We start from the raw sequence: 18914 nt of genomic DNA, 5'->3' as shown, positions 1-18914 counted from the left end.
TTTATTATTGAACTAAAAGTACTCTTTGTGTATTAAAGATACTGATTCTCGGTCTATTGTATAAAAATAGCAATCATTTTCTTCCTGTCTATGGCTTTTTAGCTTTCTCGTACTGTTACAGATATTTGTAATTTTTACATAGCCAAATCTGTTAGTCTTTTCATTTATGGCTGTTGATATGCCTGATTCAGAAGCCCTTCTGCATCACAAGAGTATAAAAATGTTCCATCTTGTCGTCTAGTAGTTATACAGTGCTTTTAAAAGTTTTTTCATTAATCCACTTAAAATTTGGCTATATGCTGTTAGATGGTAAGCCAACTAACTTCACTTTTTTCTCCAAGTGTCTACGATCTCTAGCCTTTGAAATAACATCTAGTGGCAAATTCAAATATAAAAAAAACCAAAGGTCTAGACTTTTTCTGCCACTCCATTCATCCATTTGTCTATTCCTGTGTCCGCTTTAATTTTAACTGTTAATTAAGGCTGGTTCCCAGGAATACTACACATTTAGTACATGTTGTGGTACTTCCTGAATGGTTTTCCTGCCCGATCAATGTTAGACTCAATGTGGCATATTTAAAAATAATTTTATTGGGTCTTAAATTGGTATCGCACTACACTAATAATTTGGGGAGAATGGATATCTTTCGAGAATAACACTTTCGTGTGTCCAGGCGTTAGATCCTTCAATGTAATTTTGTCATTTTCTTCATAACGATTGTGGATAGTCCACATTATATTTTTACAAATTTTGTTTATATGGTTCAGATTCTCTCATTTCACTTGCCATCTCTGCTTCATTGAGGAACTCGTTTTTGTAACTGTTCTTGTAGTATGCCTTTGTTCTAACCGCCCTGCATAGTCAATTCACTTACTTTTGATGAGGGTGAATGATTGCGGGGTTTCTCATGCTCTCATGCTCTCCATCAATTTAAGTATGTTTTATTTTACAGCTAACTTGAAGAGTTGGGTCATTTTTCTAAACCAATAGTGGGTGTTGAATTTAAGGGAGTGCTAGTTTTACATTTACTGGGATGATCATGTTTTTTTCTTCATCACTGATGTGGATCAAACTAATAGAATCCGTGAAGTTGAACAGTCTTTGTGTTTTTGTAAGAAATCCATTGTGTCTATGGTATATTAGTATTTTGATGCTCTGCTGTTTGTAGTCCGTGTTTAGATTTATACGTGATGTTGGGGTCTAGAGCTTTCTATTTTGTGATATTTCTGTCTGGCTTTGTATCAGAGATATGAAATTATTGATGGATTTAGTATCAGTTTTGCATTATTTTCTGTTTTATAAGGCTTTATATAGTCAAAGAATTACTTGTTTCTTAAATGAGTTCTAAAACTTGCCCAAGAAAACCATCTGGATCTTGTGTTATTTAGGAGGAAGACAGTGAATTTTTTCATTACAGCGTGTGGTTATCAGCCTATTCAAATTTTTATTTTACCCTTGAGTTTACTAGGTAATCGGCTACTTTACCATATTTGTCAGTGTATTGATAAAAACATTTTCTTCTTTAAAAGTCTCTCTGCCTGTGATTCTATCCATTTTTCCCTGCTGTTTTTAAAATATGGTTCTCCCTTTCACTTCATCAAGGTTGGCCAGAGGTGCTAATTTACTAACCTTTTTGATCAGCTCTTACATTTATCAAGTCTACAGATTTTTCTGTCTCACTGATTTCCTTTTACTTGGATTCCTTCTGATTTCATAAAGTCTACTTCGTTCTTTCTCTGGTCTGTTTAGTTGGACGCTTGTAGTAATTTCCAGTATTTTTTTTTTCTAAATAATGATCACCAGTTTCCTCAGAATAGAATCTTGACTGCATCTTTATTTTTGATGATTTGTTTCCATTGACCTTCATTTATTAGTGTCATTTATTTTTTAATTATTAGAGTAAGAGCTATATATTGTAGAAAGTTAAAAATAGTCAAATGAGAACGCTAAACCAATCTGTTAACCTACCACCCAAGCATAACCAGTTAGCCTTTTATAATTCCTTATGAATATGAAAGTTAGCACAAATGAAATCAGACTACACCTGCTGTTTTGTAGACTACTCAATTCTATTTCACAAATATCTGTCTAAAGTAAATATTGTACTAGAACATCAGTTTTATTAGCTGCACTGCACTATTTATTCAAATATTTCTTAATCACTGATATTTAAGTTGTGTCAAATTTTCATTATAACACTAACAAGCTGTATGACCACACACACACACACACACACACTGAATACCTTAAGGATTTTTCCTACTGAGAAGTGACAATAAACACATGAAATAAGTAGATCAATTATTGGGACACCTGGGTGGCTCATCAGTTAAGCATCCGACTTCAGCTCAGGTCATGATCTTGTGGTCCATGAGTTCAAGCCCCACGTCGGGCTCCGTGCTGACAGCTCAGAGCCTGGAGCTTGTTTCGGATTCTGTGTCTCCCTCTCTCTGTGCCCCTCCACAACTTGTGCGCTCGCTCTCTCTCTCTCTCTCTCTCTCTGTCTCAAGTAAACATTAAAAAAAAAAGATCAACTACGAAAGCAACATGAAAGAGGTCAAGATAACACATTCAATACTGCATTCTCTTTACCTTGGACAATTTCTAGAGGGAGACTAGCCATGCAGAGGACCACAGATGATGCTGAGATAAGTCACCCAGAGCAGCAGAGAAGGAACGAGAAGGAAATATTCAGTGAGCATTTCCTGTATCCCCAGCACTCTACTAGGTGCCCCATATCCGATCTCTGAGATGTTTAAGCCTTTGCTAAAAGACAACTTTTAACTTCAAGTTAGGTATCCGTGCTCCTGCTCTTAGAACAGGAACCAGGGCCTTAGAAAAGTTAAAATCATTGGTGGCAGGACAGCAATTGCCATGCAAGCTTGTCTTTCTCTGAAGACGTGTAACCTAATACATGAGGAGGACTTTTTCGATAATTCTAAGCTAATGTATCTATTATGAACAACTTTTATTTTTCTCTACTTTAAGCCTTGCCTCGGCCCAAATTGGCCAGGCCCAAATTAATGCATGATTCATTACTAATGCCTTAATAACCTAGAAGGGGTTCTGGTTTAATTTTTTAGCTGGTTTTTATTTTTATTGATTATTAAAAATAAGACGCCACATCTTGGGACTTGGCGGGATGTTTTTGTGGCTACATTTTGGAATTTGACATTTGCGCATTCTCTATTAATTTTGCTCTGGTTTGGGATGCGTGGCCGACTAACGAGCTCTCACCTGAATCCACTTCCCAGTAAACCTAAGACCGATTGTAAATATTTCCAAGGAGAATATGAGAACTAGTTTCTGTTTCGTTATCAAGTAATGCACGGTAACCTTAATGTAGCGTCATTAAGCAAATACATCAACTTTGGTCATCCCTCCGGCACAAACCATTTCGATACAGTCTGGGACTCCTTCTGTGTAAAATTCCCAGGAGATACTGAATGGCTGAAACTCACGATAAAACCACGTGTCCAACTTGCATGCTGCGTAAGGGTCACGTCCAGCCTATGTCATGCGACCCGGGTGCGCAACCAAACGCTGGGGAGGCCTGGCGTGGGTCTGGAGAGGTCCCAGGGGAACCCACTGGCAGGAAATGCACACGGGGCACGTTGCTCGCACAGGTCCCAAGGAACACCTCTGACTCTGCTTACCAGGTCAGAAAGCGTCTGTCCTTCCACACAGTGTCCTTCTTCCTCCTCTTTGGAAAAAGTCCATGACATGCGTCCAGAAACTAGACCATTACCCAAACTACTCCATTTCCTGAGTAAACCGTCTAGCGTAGTGCCTGGCGTGAAGCGGATATGACGTTCATACCTGTTGCCCTTTTGGTTGAAATGGAGGATAATGACTTCGTTTAGTTTGCAAACCAAGAAACCCCCTCACTTTAACCCCTGTCTTTATCCTTCCTCTCCATTTTGTTCTTCTCGGCCTCTAACTACTCTACCATGGCTGCTTTTGCCTTTCCAAGCTACTCTTCCTGCACGCTCAGTGCTCTCCACCATGCACTTCTTACCTTTGTCTTGCCTAACTTACTATTTCAAAAAACAAACTTGTTTTCCCCCTTTCTCTGTTGCCATAGCTGCCAACTCATGTTCCAAGAGGGTGCTTACCTCCAACACTGCGGGACCTTTGGGCGAATCGGACAACTGTCACCTCAAATCCCTTCGTGCTTTTTCCTTCCACAATTTGGTTCTCCATGTGAGCCGGATTGACATGTTCAATCTTTACAGAGGCTTTTCTTCTTGAGAGGTGAGGGTTATATAGAAAGGGCAGCCTGCTGCGTATGCCCCTCACAGCTGTAGATGCAGAAAAGTCAGATTTTGCTTCCCAACCTGCTTCTCTCATGCCTCTTTCTCATCTTTGTCTCCTTGCCACCTTCCCTGAGCCAGGACCCACTGGCACCTGAGGCCACCAGGGTCAAGAGCCAGGGACAGCAAGCTCTGACCTTGCCCAACGGTGCACTCTGGAAATTTCTATTGAAAAATCTCAACCAAGTGAAGAGGGGAGGTGTTCATTCCAATCAACCTGTGACTTTCGGGAAGGCAGAAATCTTGAACCCTCAATAACTTCTAGGCCCTTCTTGTCTGGATCAAATCGTCACCAATGTTGCAATTATAAAACCAGAAAGGCATTGAAAAGAAGAAAAGTGAATTGAAATGTCAACTGTTTTTCAATCCCTTTGTACTCTTCTTCAGTTTTACTCTTCTGGTCTCTCTCCCAAAGATGATAACGTGTTCATAAATGCAGTGAAAACACTGGCATCAATTTCTCACAAAAAGCAAATTTAGCCCAGGGTAGAGCTTTCTGGAAGTGATGGGAACCAGAAGAATAATAAGTGGTAGGAGATTTGAGGCAGATTCATTTTACTTCAGATCAAGTGTAGGTCATTGCCATTTACAAAATGCTCACCCAAGGTCTTCCGTTGGTTCTACAAGTTATTTATTGAGCACTTAGCAAAGTGCCAGGCTGAGCCTTCTGGGCACAGAAAGGTGAATACAGCACAGTCTTTATGCTCAGGGCACTCACAATGTGGTGAGCAAGACAGCCATGTAAGTAGATAATTGCCGGATTATGTGCAACAGTACAGGGATATAGAGACTTTCTTGAGAGCATTAAGGGGGTGGTACTGAATGTTACCCAAAAGAGGGTATCAAAGGAAGGATCACATCAGACATTTCAATCCAGTCTGGAAGGATAACAGGGCCAATGCAGTGAAGCTTAGATGTGGGAAGGCAAGGGAAAGGAATGGCATTCCAAGCAGGGAGCCAGCAAATGTGAGAAAACATGGCAGCCCCGGTGGCAGGTACATTAGGATGCCAGAAGGGAATCTAGTCCTGGAGGGACCATTAATCATGCTGAAGACCCAGGACTATATCTTCCCAGAAAGCGATTTTGAAATGCTACCCTGTAGAATTAGAGATAAATGATAATAACAATTAAAATAACATAATAGATAACTTATTGGGTGCTCTGCTGCTCTCCTCCAGCAGGAGTCATGGGTGGTAATTGCAAGTCGTGTCGGAGCACTTGCCCCAGGCCAGGTGTAAACCAAGCCCTGGGCTGGCGTGTTCTCCCCTCGTGCTCCCTACCACACTGAGGCAGTGATGGGGACCCCCCCCCCATTCTTGCCTGTAATGGTGATGGTGACCTCTCTCCATCTGACTTCCATCCATTGCCCCGTTCTTCTCTCAGCTGTTAACATCTAGATAACAATGCTTTTCCAAGAAACTGTGGAATGTCTTACTGCAGATCCTGAGAAGTTGAAGTGCCTGGTGACTATGCCATCTCTCCCTTTCTCATTTTTTAAAATCATAGATATCTGTGCCTGACGCTAATCTCATTCTCACTATGTGCCAGGAACGCTTCCAAAGCTCTTTCAACTTAATTACTCATGTAATACAACAACCCTGAGAGAAATACTATTGCTTTCTGAGTTGAGAACACATGGACATCAAGAGGTTAAAGAATTTTCCAGTTCTTTTCTTCCTCTCATAGTGAGAGGCAGAATGAGGATTTGACTCCAGATGTCTAGCTCCAGGGTCTACATCCCTATTTGGGCTTCACCCTACTTGACTTGGTAGGACGCAGACACCTCGTCACTCATCTGTTCTCAAAATCCTTTCTTTTTTTGGCTTTCCATCCACCTCCTTCATCTGGCTCCCCTTCTGCCATTCTCTGTTCCAGGTCATTCTCCTTTGCAGGTTACTCCTGGTCTTCCTGACTTCCAAAAGTTGGAGTGCTCTAGAGATCAGTCCTTGGACCTACTTTCTACACTTAGCTTGTACATGATCTCACTCAACTTCACAGCTTCAGTATCACCTCTAGGGAGACAGCTTCCCAGCTGACGTCTCCTGCCGGGAACTCTCCCAGAAAATTCCGGCTCATGTATCTGACTGTCCACTCAGCCTCTCTTTGGGGCTGTCTAACGGGCATCTCCAGATGGGCATGCCTATGATGGAGCTCCTGCCCTTCCGCAGATCTGTTCTTCCCCATCTGAGCTGAGAACAGTTCTATTCTTCCGGTTGCCCAAGCCAGAACACTGGATGGCATCCTTGACTCATCTTGTTTTTCTCCCATGATGCATCCAATGCACCTGTAAAATATATCCAAGACCTGGCCCCTCCTCACCACTCTTGGCTGAAGCCACGACTCCCTCTTGCCCTGAAGGTACAATGGTTTCTGACTGGTCTCCCTCCTCCTCCCCATGAGCCTTCTGCTGACAAGCGCGAGGTGATTCAGGCACTACCTCACATGCAACGTCAGAAAAACTCACGTGTCAGACCAAGTGATGTTTTAATGCAAGATCTTTTAAAATCAGAATCCGTGCCAAAAGCATCCCAATGAACAAAACCACAAACACATTCATAAAAACAGGACTAACATGTTTGCATTACCCAGCTCAGTCCCAGCCCTGCCCGACTCCCTTCCATGTTGGAACGACCCTGTTAAACATCTTGTTGATCCTCTGGCTTCACATCTTAGAGCAAAAGCCAAAGTCCTCCCTGTGACCTACAAAATCCTTTGTGGTCTGGGCCACCATCGTCTCTCTCATAACTCCCATTTCTGCTCTCATTCACTCAGCCCCAGCCTCTCCTCTTCTCCGCCAACAAGCTCCCACCTCAGGGTCCTTATGCTCACAGGCCTTCCGCCTGGAATGGTCTCCCCCAAACACATCCCTCACGTCACCAGGTCTCTCCCCAAATTCCCCCTGTCAGGATCACGCTAACATTTCACCTTCTCCACCAACACACACACACTTTGTATCCCTTTTCCCTTTTTTTTCTCCTCAGAAATTAGCACCAGCACACTGCGTGTGTTACTTGTTTATGACCTCTCTCACCCTCTAGAAAACTCTGTGAAGTTTTGAGGGGAGATGGGTTTGTTTTGTTCTCTGCTATTTTCCTAGTGTCTCGAAAAATTCTTGCATGATAGTAGGTACTCAGTGAACATTTTAATAAATAAGCAATTCTTACTTATTGAGAAGTATAGTCATATACTTAGTACTCATGAGTGCTCTCCTTTGCTGCAATGTTCCTCATGCCTGCCATGTATAGGTTTTAATCCTCTCGCATCCATAAATTACTTGGGGAACTACTCTTTCAAAATTCAGAGGTCTCAGATCGGAACAGTTACAAGATGTTAATTAGAAAATGCACTGTGCCATCTCTCTTCCAAATTGACCAGATTTAACAGAAGTTTGACTTGCTTAAAGAAATATTTATCTGGGCTCCAAGTTCAGCCTTCAGGTTAGGTCAGTGTTGGGAAAGGGGATTGTTTTTGGGAAATAAACATGGAAGACTGGATGTCTCTTGTAGCAAATTCTGAATTCTATTTCTGCGCCCTGACCTGACTTCCAAAGTTTGACACTATATTGCGATGTTCTACAGATTTTCTCAATCATGTCAGAGTGAGTTCACGTGACCAAAAGACCTTTGTGACAGAAAAGTGTCTTCAATTATCTTGACTAATAATTAACCAAACTAAAGGTAGGCTTTGCAAATAAAACTTGTCATTTCACCACAAACTGTTATTTTTGGCTGGAAAACATGAAGGTCGGCAAAGAACAAATCTACAAATCCACAAGACTGTAGGCTTGGCCTTCAGACATCCGTAAGATATGATGACAAATGTGGCTGACATCACCGGACCCCAGTCCACCCGTGGGCCTCTCTGCTTTTGTGGGTTCAATCCAGCACAGGGGGGGCAGTTGTGGGGGGGGTGGTTGTTGAGAGTATCCTGAAGAAAAGACAGTTAACATAACTGTAGTCAGCATTCAGGTAGAATTATAAAGCAAATACCGGTCTCCTTTTATCCCCACCGTGTAGCATCCCTAGAACGGTTATATGATAAAAGTGTCAGGAAAGCTACATGTCCCAAATCAGCACTATTAGAAAACTAGTTTTTAATTTGTCTTTGCCATGATACAAAGTTAGGACTGCAGGGGTCGGCGGGGGGAGGGGGGAACACTGCCTTTCACGAAGGATCGCGACGGAAGCTGGTACGTTAACTTAACGCACTTCACTAACACAAGGGCCCTTAAAGCTGGGCAGGGGGTGAAGCTGGTGTGCAGACAGAACTGACTAAATACTGCTTGAGAGAATGAAAAAGTAAAATGGGGTTAACCCGGGTTAGACACAAGCAAGAATTACTAGAAGAGTCCAGGGCAGCAATGGCCATGCTTTTATGTGAAGCATGAAATTGCTTTGTCCCTGTAATAGCTGATGAATAGTCACTCTGGGATCTCATTTTTCCTTTGGCTTTCTACATTTTCTTGCAAGTATTGCTTTCTAGAAGCTGCTAGATGATGCTTGTCTATTAGTTATTACCTTAAGAGAATTCTGTGAATCTGTAGTTTATCAACATGATGCCTGCAGCTTCCCTTTTCACCCAATTTTGTACTCGTTCCATATGTTATCAACGGCGCCTTCATTCTGAACCCTTAAATGACGACCCAAAGTAGTGTAGGCAATCTCAGTGCATAGCACAGAAAAGTTTTTGAAGGGCCCATAGCGAAATGTGTTCAGTCTGCATGTGATTCAAATCACTGTAAAGCACACTTCTTCTGTCCCCGTTGGCAAAGCCCAGTAAGCAGAGGGAAAGCCCAGTGCGGAACCTTCACTGAGCCCTCACGCCAAGCCAGCAGATCAGCATATGGCCCTCAGCACACGGGAGCCTCCAGGGCCTCCTGCTACCACAGCCTGGACCATTCGAGATGGCCACACCCTTACCCTGTGAACCTCTAACGATGAGCAATTATCACATTTGGAATGGAGTTCAAACTTGGTTCCCAAATAAAAAGTATAGACAATAAAAGTCTGAAATTCCACCTTCACACCTACATAAGCATGCACATACGTAGGCTTTCATAATCTCTTAGATTTTTCGCAAAGGGCTTCATGTCCTCTCCCGGGTGGTCTAAGCGATAGATGATCTGCAAGGACCATTCTGCATATTTAATTTTTTAAATTTATTCATTCTTAAGAGACAAAGAGAGAGAGAGAGAGAGAGAGAGAGAGAGAGAGAGAGAGCATGAGGGGGGAAGGGGCAGAGAAAGAGGAGGAGACACAGAATCCAAAGCAGGCTCCAGGCTCCGAGCTGTCAGCACAGAGCCCAACGCGGGGCTTGAACCCACGAACTGTGAGATCATTACCTGAGCCAAAGTCGGACGTTTAACCCACTGAGTCACCCAGTCACCCAGGCACCCCCATTCTGCGTATTTTTAATTGACATAATAATTTGTTTTTGAGCATATGGTGACATTCTAAAATAATTGCATTGAGATCTACCAATCTGTGTTCTCGTTGGAGACGGGGTATTACTCGTTTGAGACTTCTAAATTCCAACTAAAATTGAATATTTAAAAAAAAACAAAACTCTTTAAGGAGGACATCTAACCAGCCGTGTTCGTGTGTGGCTGTTTGTGGCTCTAACCTTAATGGCTTATTTATAGAGAATGTTTCCTGAAGATGTCCTTTATGAGAAGGACAAGTTTGGACTTGGTAACAGTAATTTACTTAATTTATCTTAAATTTGGTTTCAGTGAGCAACCCTAATTAACCTGATTTTTTGCCGATAATCACTCTCAATGGAATCAAATCACAAATCCGGGGATGGATTGAGCGGAACCCAGAAGGAAGCAGCCCTTCGCGCATTGGTCCAGCGCACAGGATATAGCTTGGTCCAGGTAGGAGCTTCTCGTGATATCTGCTGAGACCTACAACTGAATCCACTGAATGGTGGGAATATCCGTGGTCCTAAGGTGCAAAATGTGAACGGTCAGTCATGTAACTGCTGACGGATATTCCTTCCTGCGGGGGAAGAAGCCACGTCATTTCAGGGTTGTAGGTGACCCTGGATGGTGATGGTCTTTTCTACTCTGGGTTATCAGCTTAACCTTCACCGGTCATTTGAAGGCAGAATCCGGGTTCACAGTCAGAGAGACTATCGCAGCTTTGAAAGATCGCTTTGGTCTCTGAAAAGGCCATTGGTGTCTACCACCCAATGCTTTCTGTGAAGCAGACCCACAACAGTGATTCAAGAATCAGCAGAGAGCAAACTCTCCCAGGACTAGCCTGTTTCCAGAGAAGCTCCCTACTGGGGATGCGGGAAGATGTAGATGTGGGGTCCCAGGACTGACCGTTGGGTCATCCTAGCTGTTCCATGATGTTTTCTCATAACAGCTACCCAACCAAGTTCACGGTATGTAATAATTTCTCCCCATCTCCAGCAGAAGGAAAAACAAAAAAGTCCTAGAACTGTTTGTTTACAGACAGTGATCATTAAGAATTATCTAGGGGCGCCTGGGTGGCGCAGTCGGTTAAGCATCCGACTTCAGCCAGGTCACGATCTCGCGGTCCGTGAGTTCGAGCCCCGCGTCAGGCTCTGGGCTGATGGCTCGGAGCCTGGAGCCTGTTTCCGATTCTGTGTCTCCCTCTCTCTCTGCCCCTCCCCCGTTCATGCTCTGTCTCTCTCTGTCCCAAAAATAAATAAAAAAAAAAAAGAGATAACATCTTTGAAAAAAAAAAAAAAAAAAAAAGAATTATCTATAGATCATGGTTTCTATGAAAGCCTCCTTCAGAGAGGTTATGACAGATTGAAAACTACTGTTAGGGATATTAATTATTTGAAGAAAAAACGTTGCCATTTTTACCATCAGACAACGCATTTTCATTCCCAGCTGTACTCTATCACCCACATGCTTTTCTAACTTAACCAAACCCACGTGCTTTCACAGAATACAAATTTCATATGGATAACAATTAAATATGCTGCGTCCTTTTATTACATATTCCTTTGTCAGATTGTTGCCAAGTGTACTACGTGTAGTTATGTTGAAATGTTACCAAAAATATTTAAGTTTTTCTTTTTACTTTCTTTGTATCTGGAATACTCATGCAAAGAGAGTGGTGGTACCCTTTTGAAAGCAAGTTCTTTTTTTGTAATGTTTATTTTTATTTTTGAGAGAGAGAGAGAGAGAGACAGTGTGAGCAGGGGAGGGGCAGAGAGAGAGAGAGGGAGACACAGAATCCGAAGCAGGCGCCAGGCTCTGAGTTGTCAGCACAGAGCCCGACGTGGGGCTCAAACTCATAAACCTCAGAATCATGACCCGAGCCAAAGTCTGACGCTTAACCAACTGAGCCCCCCAAGCACCCCAATTTCTTAATATTTATGTATAAGGATGTTCCTCTTCTGGAAGTGGATCTGTACAGGTCCAAATATAATGCTACGAATGTCTATAAACCTGTCGAGGGTGGCATTATTTACAACACCTCAACATCGTAAACCTAAATGCGTTGAAGAAAATTATTAAATAAAACGATGAATATATAATCATTACATTCAACAAGCAGAACTTGATGAGAACTGATCACAAAACAATGTACATCGTCTGTTCAATGTTATTCTAAGCCCTGGTCCGTCCTTTTCCCCCACGTGAAATTCAGGGCAAGCCTCATGACTTCTCTGGTAACTTGCAGGTAATAAAAAAAGTTCCACTCAATAATAATAGGTCTGGTGCAGTATGAGAGAAACTTCCAAGTTATAGCTACTTCCCTTCGCAAGCATGTCAGGGTACAGGGTGCTTCCCGCTTTCTTCCTCTGTGCATTCCGAAGCCTAACTTCCCATGCCAGTCTGCGAACTACACCTGCTGACTCCTAGCTGGAGCAGGAGGAAGGGATCGAAGCGGAGGGGAGGGGGCAGGTGGGTGCTTACAACGACACTGTGATCATCTCCAGTGTCCAGATAAGGAAAACAAGGCACGATTGATTCTGTAGCTTGCCCACGATTTACAGGCTATAATTCTATGGCTATTAGCCAGAATTTCTGGCAAGATTATACAGAACTAAGAGCTGTTATAATATTATCTTTATGATTGAGATTTTAGTGATTAGCATGCCAAGGCATGCAAACAATATTTGGTTGAGCCTAAACTTGGTAACATGATTCACTCTAGGTAATGCTATTTCTGTGTTAGCAGAATGACTCTTGGGTCAGAAATTCTTCCGTAATGTAAAACCTAGAATTGCCAAGTCGAGCTCTCCCAATCAAAAGCCCCTGATCAGGGTCTAAATACGTACATGACAACTGTGTTGAGTGAATTGGAAGAGCTCTCCTGATTTTGGCTGCAAAGTGCAGGAAGCCACTCAAGACCTCAAGTTGGAAACCTATGGTTTAACCTATTCTTGGCCACATAGCAGGTATACGATCTTCCACACGTCCCTTAATTACTCTTGGCCTTAATTTCCAGAATACTGGCTAGGTCTTACCCCAAAGCTGCTGGTCACGATGCTGCAATCCTGGTATCTGTTCAATCCAGTCGCTGGTAAGCAGACTGGAGTAAGTGACTGGAAGAGGAGAACAGCACGTTGGAGGCACAGCCTCGGCGCTTTGGGACTTAGGCGAGACCCTCCAACCTTCTCCATACTTCCGCCTTCAAAAACAGAGGGCAACATCAGGTTTCTTTTTTTATTTTTTTAAGATGAAATTTATTGTCAAACTGGTTTCCATACAACGCCCAGTGTTCATCCCAACAGGTGCCCTCCTCAATGCCCGTCACCCACCCATCTCTCCCTCCCACCCCCCATCAACCCTCAGTTTATTCTGTTTTTCAGAGTCTCTTATGGTTTGGCTCCCTCCCTATTTTTTTCCCTTCCCCTCCCCCATCGTCTTCTGTTAAGTTTCTCAGGATCCACACAAGAGTGAACAGGTTTCCTTTTTTAAGTCTCTGCACGGGGTGCCGTCTCTGGGTGGCTCAGTTGGTTAAGCATCTGACTTCGGCTCAGGCCATGATCTTGCAGTTTGCGGGTTTGAGCCCCCACGTCAGCCTCTTTGCTGTTAGCGTGGAGCCTGCTTTGGATCCTCTGCCCCCCTCTCTCACTCTGCCCCTCCTCCACTTACACTCTCTCACACACTCTCTCTCTCAAAAATAAATGTTTTAGAAAATAATAAAAAATGGCAATAAAAATCCCTGCACAAGAACTTAAGATAAAGAAACATCTGACTACAATTCAGGGAGCATACCCACAAAAGGGCCATTTAAAATTTTATGGTGCCTGCCAGTTAGATTTTTGGAGGATTTCTTTTTGTTGGATCTTTGCAGCCTATGGGATGGAACGTTGAATACTTGCAAAACAAGAACTCAAAAGCCAGGGGGTGACTAATTGGTGCTCTCTTATCACTGGCAGGACAAATACAGCTGTCAAAAATAGAATTTTGCAGGTTACTTAATAACACGAGCCAGTCTTTTCTATCCCAACTGATACAACACCTTGCGCCTTTGAGGGTTTGAAAATACCCACTTGTTTAAAACAAAAAAAGAGGGGCGCCTGGGTGGCGCAGTCGGTTAAGCGTCCGACTTCAGCCAGGTCACGATCTCGCGGTCCATGAGTTCGAGCCCCGCGTCGGGCTTTGGGCTGATGGCTCGGAGCCTGGACCCTGTTTCCGATTCTGTGTCTCCCTCTCTCTCTGCCCCTCCCCCGTTCATGCTCTGTCTCTCTCTGTCCCAAAAATAAATAAAAAAACGTTGAAAAAAAAAATTTTAAACAAAAAAAGATATCGTAAAGCACATCTTTGGATATCAATAGCTGAAAATTTTATCAAAGTATCTCAGAGAATACAAGGAAGTTCACGCGGTCCCCTGCATTTAGTAGACGTTCAATAACTGTGGCTAAAGTCTGTGTGATGGTGACGAGTTAAACTCTCAACTTCATACTTGCGTTAGGGCTGAGTGGAAATATTTTGAAGAAAGTATGCTGGCTGTTTCCTTGCAGGCACCCCGTGTCTCCAGACAATGGAATTACATGGGGTGCTTTCTACCCCCCTACTTTTTCATTCTTAACTGAACTTGCCAAATTTCCCAAAACAAATATGTTTTTGAGAGTCAAAGAAAAGAAATCAGATTATGATGACCCTTTCTTCAAGAATGCATTAATAATGTGGGTCATAAACTCTGGCATGTGATGGTCCTCCCACCTGGAATTTTCTCTATAACACCAGAAAGATATTGTGTTTTCATAGATGAGTGTTTGCAGAAAACTTCCTGCCCAAGTTGCAATCAGTTTACATCAATTTTAATTCTATTAAAACTAAAATAGATTTAATAAAGATTGCCCTCGAGTAGTCTGAATATTTTTTAATTTTTTTAAGTGTTTATTATTTTTGAGAGAAAGAGAGAGACAGAGTGTGAGCGGGGGAGGGCAGAGAGAGAGGGGGTACACAGACTCCAAAGCAGGCTCCAGGCTCCGAGCCATCAGCACAGAGCCCCACGCAGGGCTCGAATTCACAAACCACACAATCATGACCTGAGCTAAAGCCTGACGCTTAACCCACTGAGACACCCAGGCACCCCTGAATATTTTTTAAAGTAGGATACTTGATATGATATTACTTATAAATACTTACATTTATCATGTATTCCCATACTTTTATATTATTTTTAAATAGTTCAAAATATGGTGTGGATTAGCACTGTTTGTTCAACTACCCTATTGATAATCTATTTTCTTTTTTTAATGTTTACTTATATTTGAGACAGAGAGTGCGCAGGAGGGGCAGAGAGAGAAAGAGACAGAGAGAGAGAGAGAGAGAGAGAGAGAGGAAGAGAGAGAATCTCAAGCAGGCTCCGCACCAGCAGTGCTGAACCCAACATGGGGCTTGAACCCCCAAACTGTGAGGTCATGACCTGAGTTGAAACCACAAATTGGATGCCTCACTGAGCCACTGGGCGTCCCCCATCACATTCCTAATCTAATGGTTGTTTTTAGCACACATAAAGCATTTTATTTGTTGTTAGTTTTTGTTTCCTTAGTCCCTACTATTGAATACAATGTGCAAGTGGAAGGCCTTGGGGTTACAGAAGTATAAGATGTAGTGTCTGACCTAAAATGCGTAGAATGTTGTTGCAATGAAAGTTTATCCAAAATTAAAAATGCATTGAGTGAGGAATACAGCTGTGGGCATTACTTTTCTGTACAGAGCGATAAAACAGACCATCCCCTGACCTAATGAGTGAGGAACAATATTTACACATAGGGATGTTCCTCATAGTGAAATTTATAATGTTGAAAGTTAGATATATCCTAAATGTCCAATAAAATATTACCACTCACAGAAAATATGATCACCCTTCCATTTACCAGTTATATAGTCATGTAAAACTATGCTTTCAAAGAAAGTCTTGGAGAAATGTCCAAACATGAATGTTTACCTAAAAATCAGAACGCAAAACTGTATACAGCTTCCAAATAATATTCTGAGAGATTATTTACACATGGTAAAAACCCTGAAAAGTAATAAAATGTAATCTCTGATTAGGGTAAATTTTTCTTGCCTGATGTTCTTCCCCCCCACCCCCCAAACTTTCTATAGTGGGTATGGACTATTTTTATTATAAGGGGAAAAAATCTCATGAAGTGGGGAAATGTTCTAAGCAGCATTCCGTTAGCAGTAGAAAAATTGGGGAAATTTCATGGAGAAAACCTCATTATTAAAGGTGCAGGATAGTAGTACCTGGGTTCATCAGGCTGGTCTTTCAAATCTTTGTATGTTTGAAATTGGCTTAATATTGATATAGTCCAACCCTTTCATTTTGCAGTCAGAAAACAAGCCCCAGGGTTATACAATTCAGTAGAGACATGACCCAGAGGTCAGCAAACTGGACCCATGACTCAAATTTGGCTCCTGCCTGTTTTTGCCATAATCTCAGCCTACAAATGATTTTTCACATTTTTAAAGAGTTGTCTTTTAAAAAGCCAAAAATATCAACTATCTGGCCCTTGACAGAAAAAGTTTGCTGCCCCCGACTCTAATGCTTACTCTAGTACTTTGTTTTAGAGGCAAATCCGCTGTTTTTAAAGAAAATTCCCCGTAACACGGATGAGTGTCTAAACGTCCTGAAAGGAAGCAGGTGGCCCCTATTTCTCCTACCCAACCCCGCCAGCTCCAGCTTGAGCCCTCATTCGCTCATTGACTCCACAAAGAGGGACATGGGTCCTGCCTTCATAAAGGTTATTCTCAAGGGACAGGCAGAAAATAACTGAGAAACCAAATAATCACAGATCACGTTAAGAGCCACAGGTATCATAAACCGGTCGTGTGCCAGAGAATGGCAGGTGACCCTCTTCAAGCAAGAGGACACTGATGCCGGGACTTGGAAGACGTGTGCCAACAAAAACAAACCTTGCAAGGAACCAGAGAAAATAGCATCCTTGGCAGAGGGGACCACTTGGGCAGGACGACTGAACCAAAACATTTATAAAACGCACAGCACTTTTGAACAGCCAAGACATCAGTGCATCTTACTTTTGAAGACCCAGTAAGATTACACCAGATAAATTAGAGAAATGAGTGGACTCCATCCTTCCCTTCTGTTAATCAGCCATGAGCCTGGGTTCCTGGGAACAGGTCCCTCAGACTAGGGACAAAATACAGCTTAATTCCCACCCCTCGAACTTTGCTCGTGGTGCATATTCTCTTACATGAACTTTCAATACAGCCGTATATCTTAATTATAATTTGTTCACCTCCTCAACAAAACTCACGTAAAGGTACAAGTCCTAACTTGGAAAGGATAGTGTTAGATCAAATATAAATAGGATTGGGATACCATCCCTCTCTAAGGGTGCCCCCAAAATAACTCCCTTCATCTCTCTGGTTTTGTATGATGTACTTTAGTCTTTTACTTGGGTAGTTCTTAAGTTGCAATTTTTTTCTTATGAATAATGCAATGGAAATAAGCAACTCAGGATCCCAGTGTTTACAATTGGCTTCATCCAGATTAGCACCGAGAGGGGCAGCTGGGAAAACACAGTGGCATTGGCATTCCTTCCCAGCCATCACACAAAGTCCTGGGGACAGGAATAGGAATTTGACTTCATGGTAAAATATAGCTCCCAGGTCCTACTTTTTCCTTCCAGTGCCTGTGACCACCTGCTCATGTCCCGGCTATCCAAGGACATAAGTCATTCACCAAGTGTGTTAATACTAATTCTTGAAATAGGGAGACTAAGCCTGAGAACAGGATGGGGCCAGTTTATCATCACAGACACACATTTCCCTAAGCTTCTCACCCCAGCCACCCACAGACCAACTTTGAAACTCCTAAGAAGCTTTGCTTCTACGAGCCACAAGTGCCAGAGCATGGTATGGCAGACTCCAAATGACACAATAGTCCCATGAATCTTTCTGAGGAAAACGTATGCCTGACAGGTGACGGGAACCTCAGGATTCTGAGAAATAGAAATGCATTCCCGAAGCTGTTGGCAGACATCAATGAAATTCTCCTCAAATAGCTTCAAAGAGGATTGGTTATTTATGAGCTCTTCAATATAAGGTTCAAAATCTTTGGAAACTACGTCTGATGGTGTTTTTCCTTAAACTACAAGCACATGGGGTTTTCCATGTAAAAATAGGTGCGAACTTCATGACTCAAATATATAGAAGCATGGACAGCTCTTTGGGACTATGGACTTCGCTTATAGGCAACTTCAGGACTTCTCAAATTATTGTTTCTTTAATACTGATCAAAACAAGTATTAAGGGTTATCAAAATAAATATTTTAAAATTATTTTTAATGTTTATTTATTTTTGAGAGAGAGAAAGAGACAGAGTGCAAGTAGGGAAGGGTAGAGAGAGAGGGAAACACAGAATCTGAAGTAAGCTCCAGGCTCCGAGGCATCAGCACAGAGCCTGATGCAGGGCTTGATCTCACACACCGTGAGATCGTGACCTGAGCCAAAGTCAGACAATTTGCCAACTGATCCACCCAGGTGCTCCTCAAAATAAGTATGTTTAATAGTGAACCAAAAATAAGTGACTCTTCACTTAAAGAAACTGAGAGTTTGTCATGAGATTCAAAGATAGCTTTCCAACATAGGCAACGACTAAAAAAGGCAGCTCACACAACATGCAGTCATGAATCTGTGTAGGATTTCATACTTGCGATTCTTTTTCAACATTGTTTCAGAGGTGCAGGGGAGAGAGCAGAGATGATGTTAAATGGAGCCTTGACACAGCATTACGTGACTGAATATCAGAGTAGGAATTATTCTACAGCTGATGCTTGAACAGTGTGGGGGTTGAGTGCTGACCCCCGACACACAGTCAAAACTCTGTCTATAACTTTTAACTCCCCCAAATTTAATCACTAACAGCCTACTGCTGACCATAAAAGGTCAATTAAACCAATTAATATGATATACTATATATATACACAGTACTCTTACAATAAAGCTAGACAGAAGATGTTAAGAAAATCATAAGGAAGAGAACATATATTTACAGAACCATAAAAAATCTGCACCTAAGTGGACCGGCGCAGTTCAAACCCCCAGTGGTCCAAGGTCAACTGTAGTTTCCGTCCTCCTTCAGGCTTTCTGATAGGAAGAGTTAGTTGTTGGAGGTACGTCTTA

General features: G+C 42.3%; 1 protein-coding gene across 3 annotated transcripts in view; it reads left to right on the top strand.

Moving 5' to 3' along the window:
* A1CF (APOBEC1 complementation factor) overlaps nt 1-18914 on the top strand; it is an 85306-nt gene that overhangs the window by 15753 nt on the left and 50639 nt on the right. For 2 of the 3 annotated variants that reach the window (XM_060643019.3, XM_060643020.3), the window contains exon 2: nt 10047-10190. The exons of the other annotated variant lie outside the window; for it this stretch is intronic. In XM_060643019.3, the coding sequence (XP_060499002.1) occupies nt 10092-10190 (99 nt within the window). In that variant the 5' untranslated portion in view covers nt 10047-10091. The remainder of the gene's footprint in view (nt 1-10046; nt 10191-18914) is intronic. 3 annotated transcript variants of the gene reach the window in all.

The sequence above is a fragment of the Panthera onca genome, chromosome D2 (assembly GCF_046562875.1).
Source record: "Panthera onca isolate mPanOnc1 chromosome D2, mPanOnc1 haplotype 2, whole genome shotgun sequence".
NCBI classification, from domain to species: domain Eukaryota; kingdom Metazoa; phylum Chordata; class Mammalia; order Carnivora; family Felidae; genus Panthera; species Panthera onca.
Note: the sequence above shows the minus strand (reverse complement) of the source record. Positions and strands in the feature narration are given on the sequence as shown.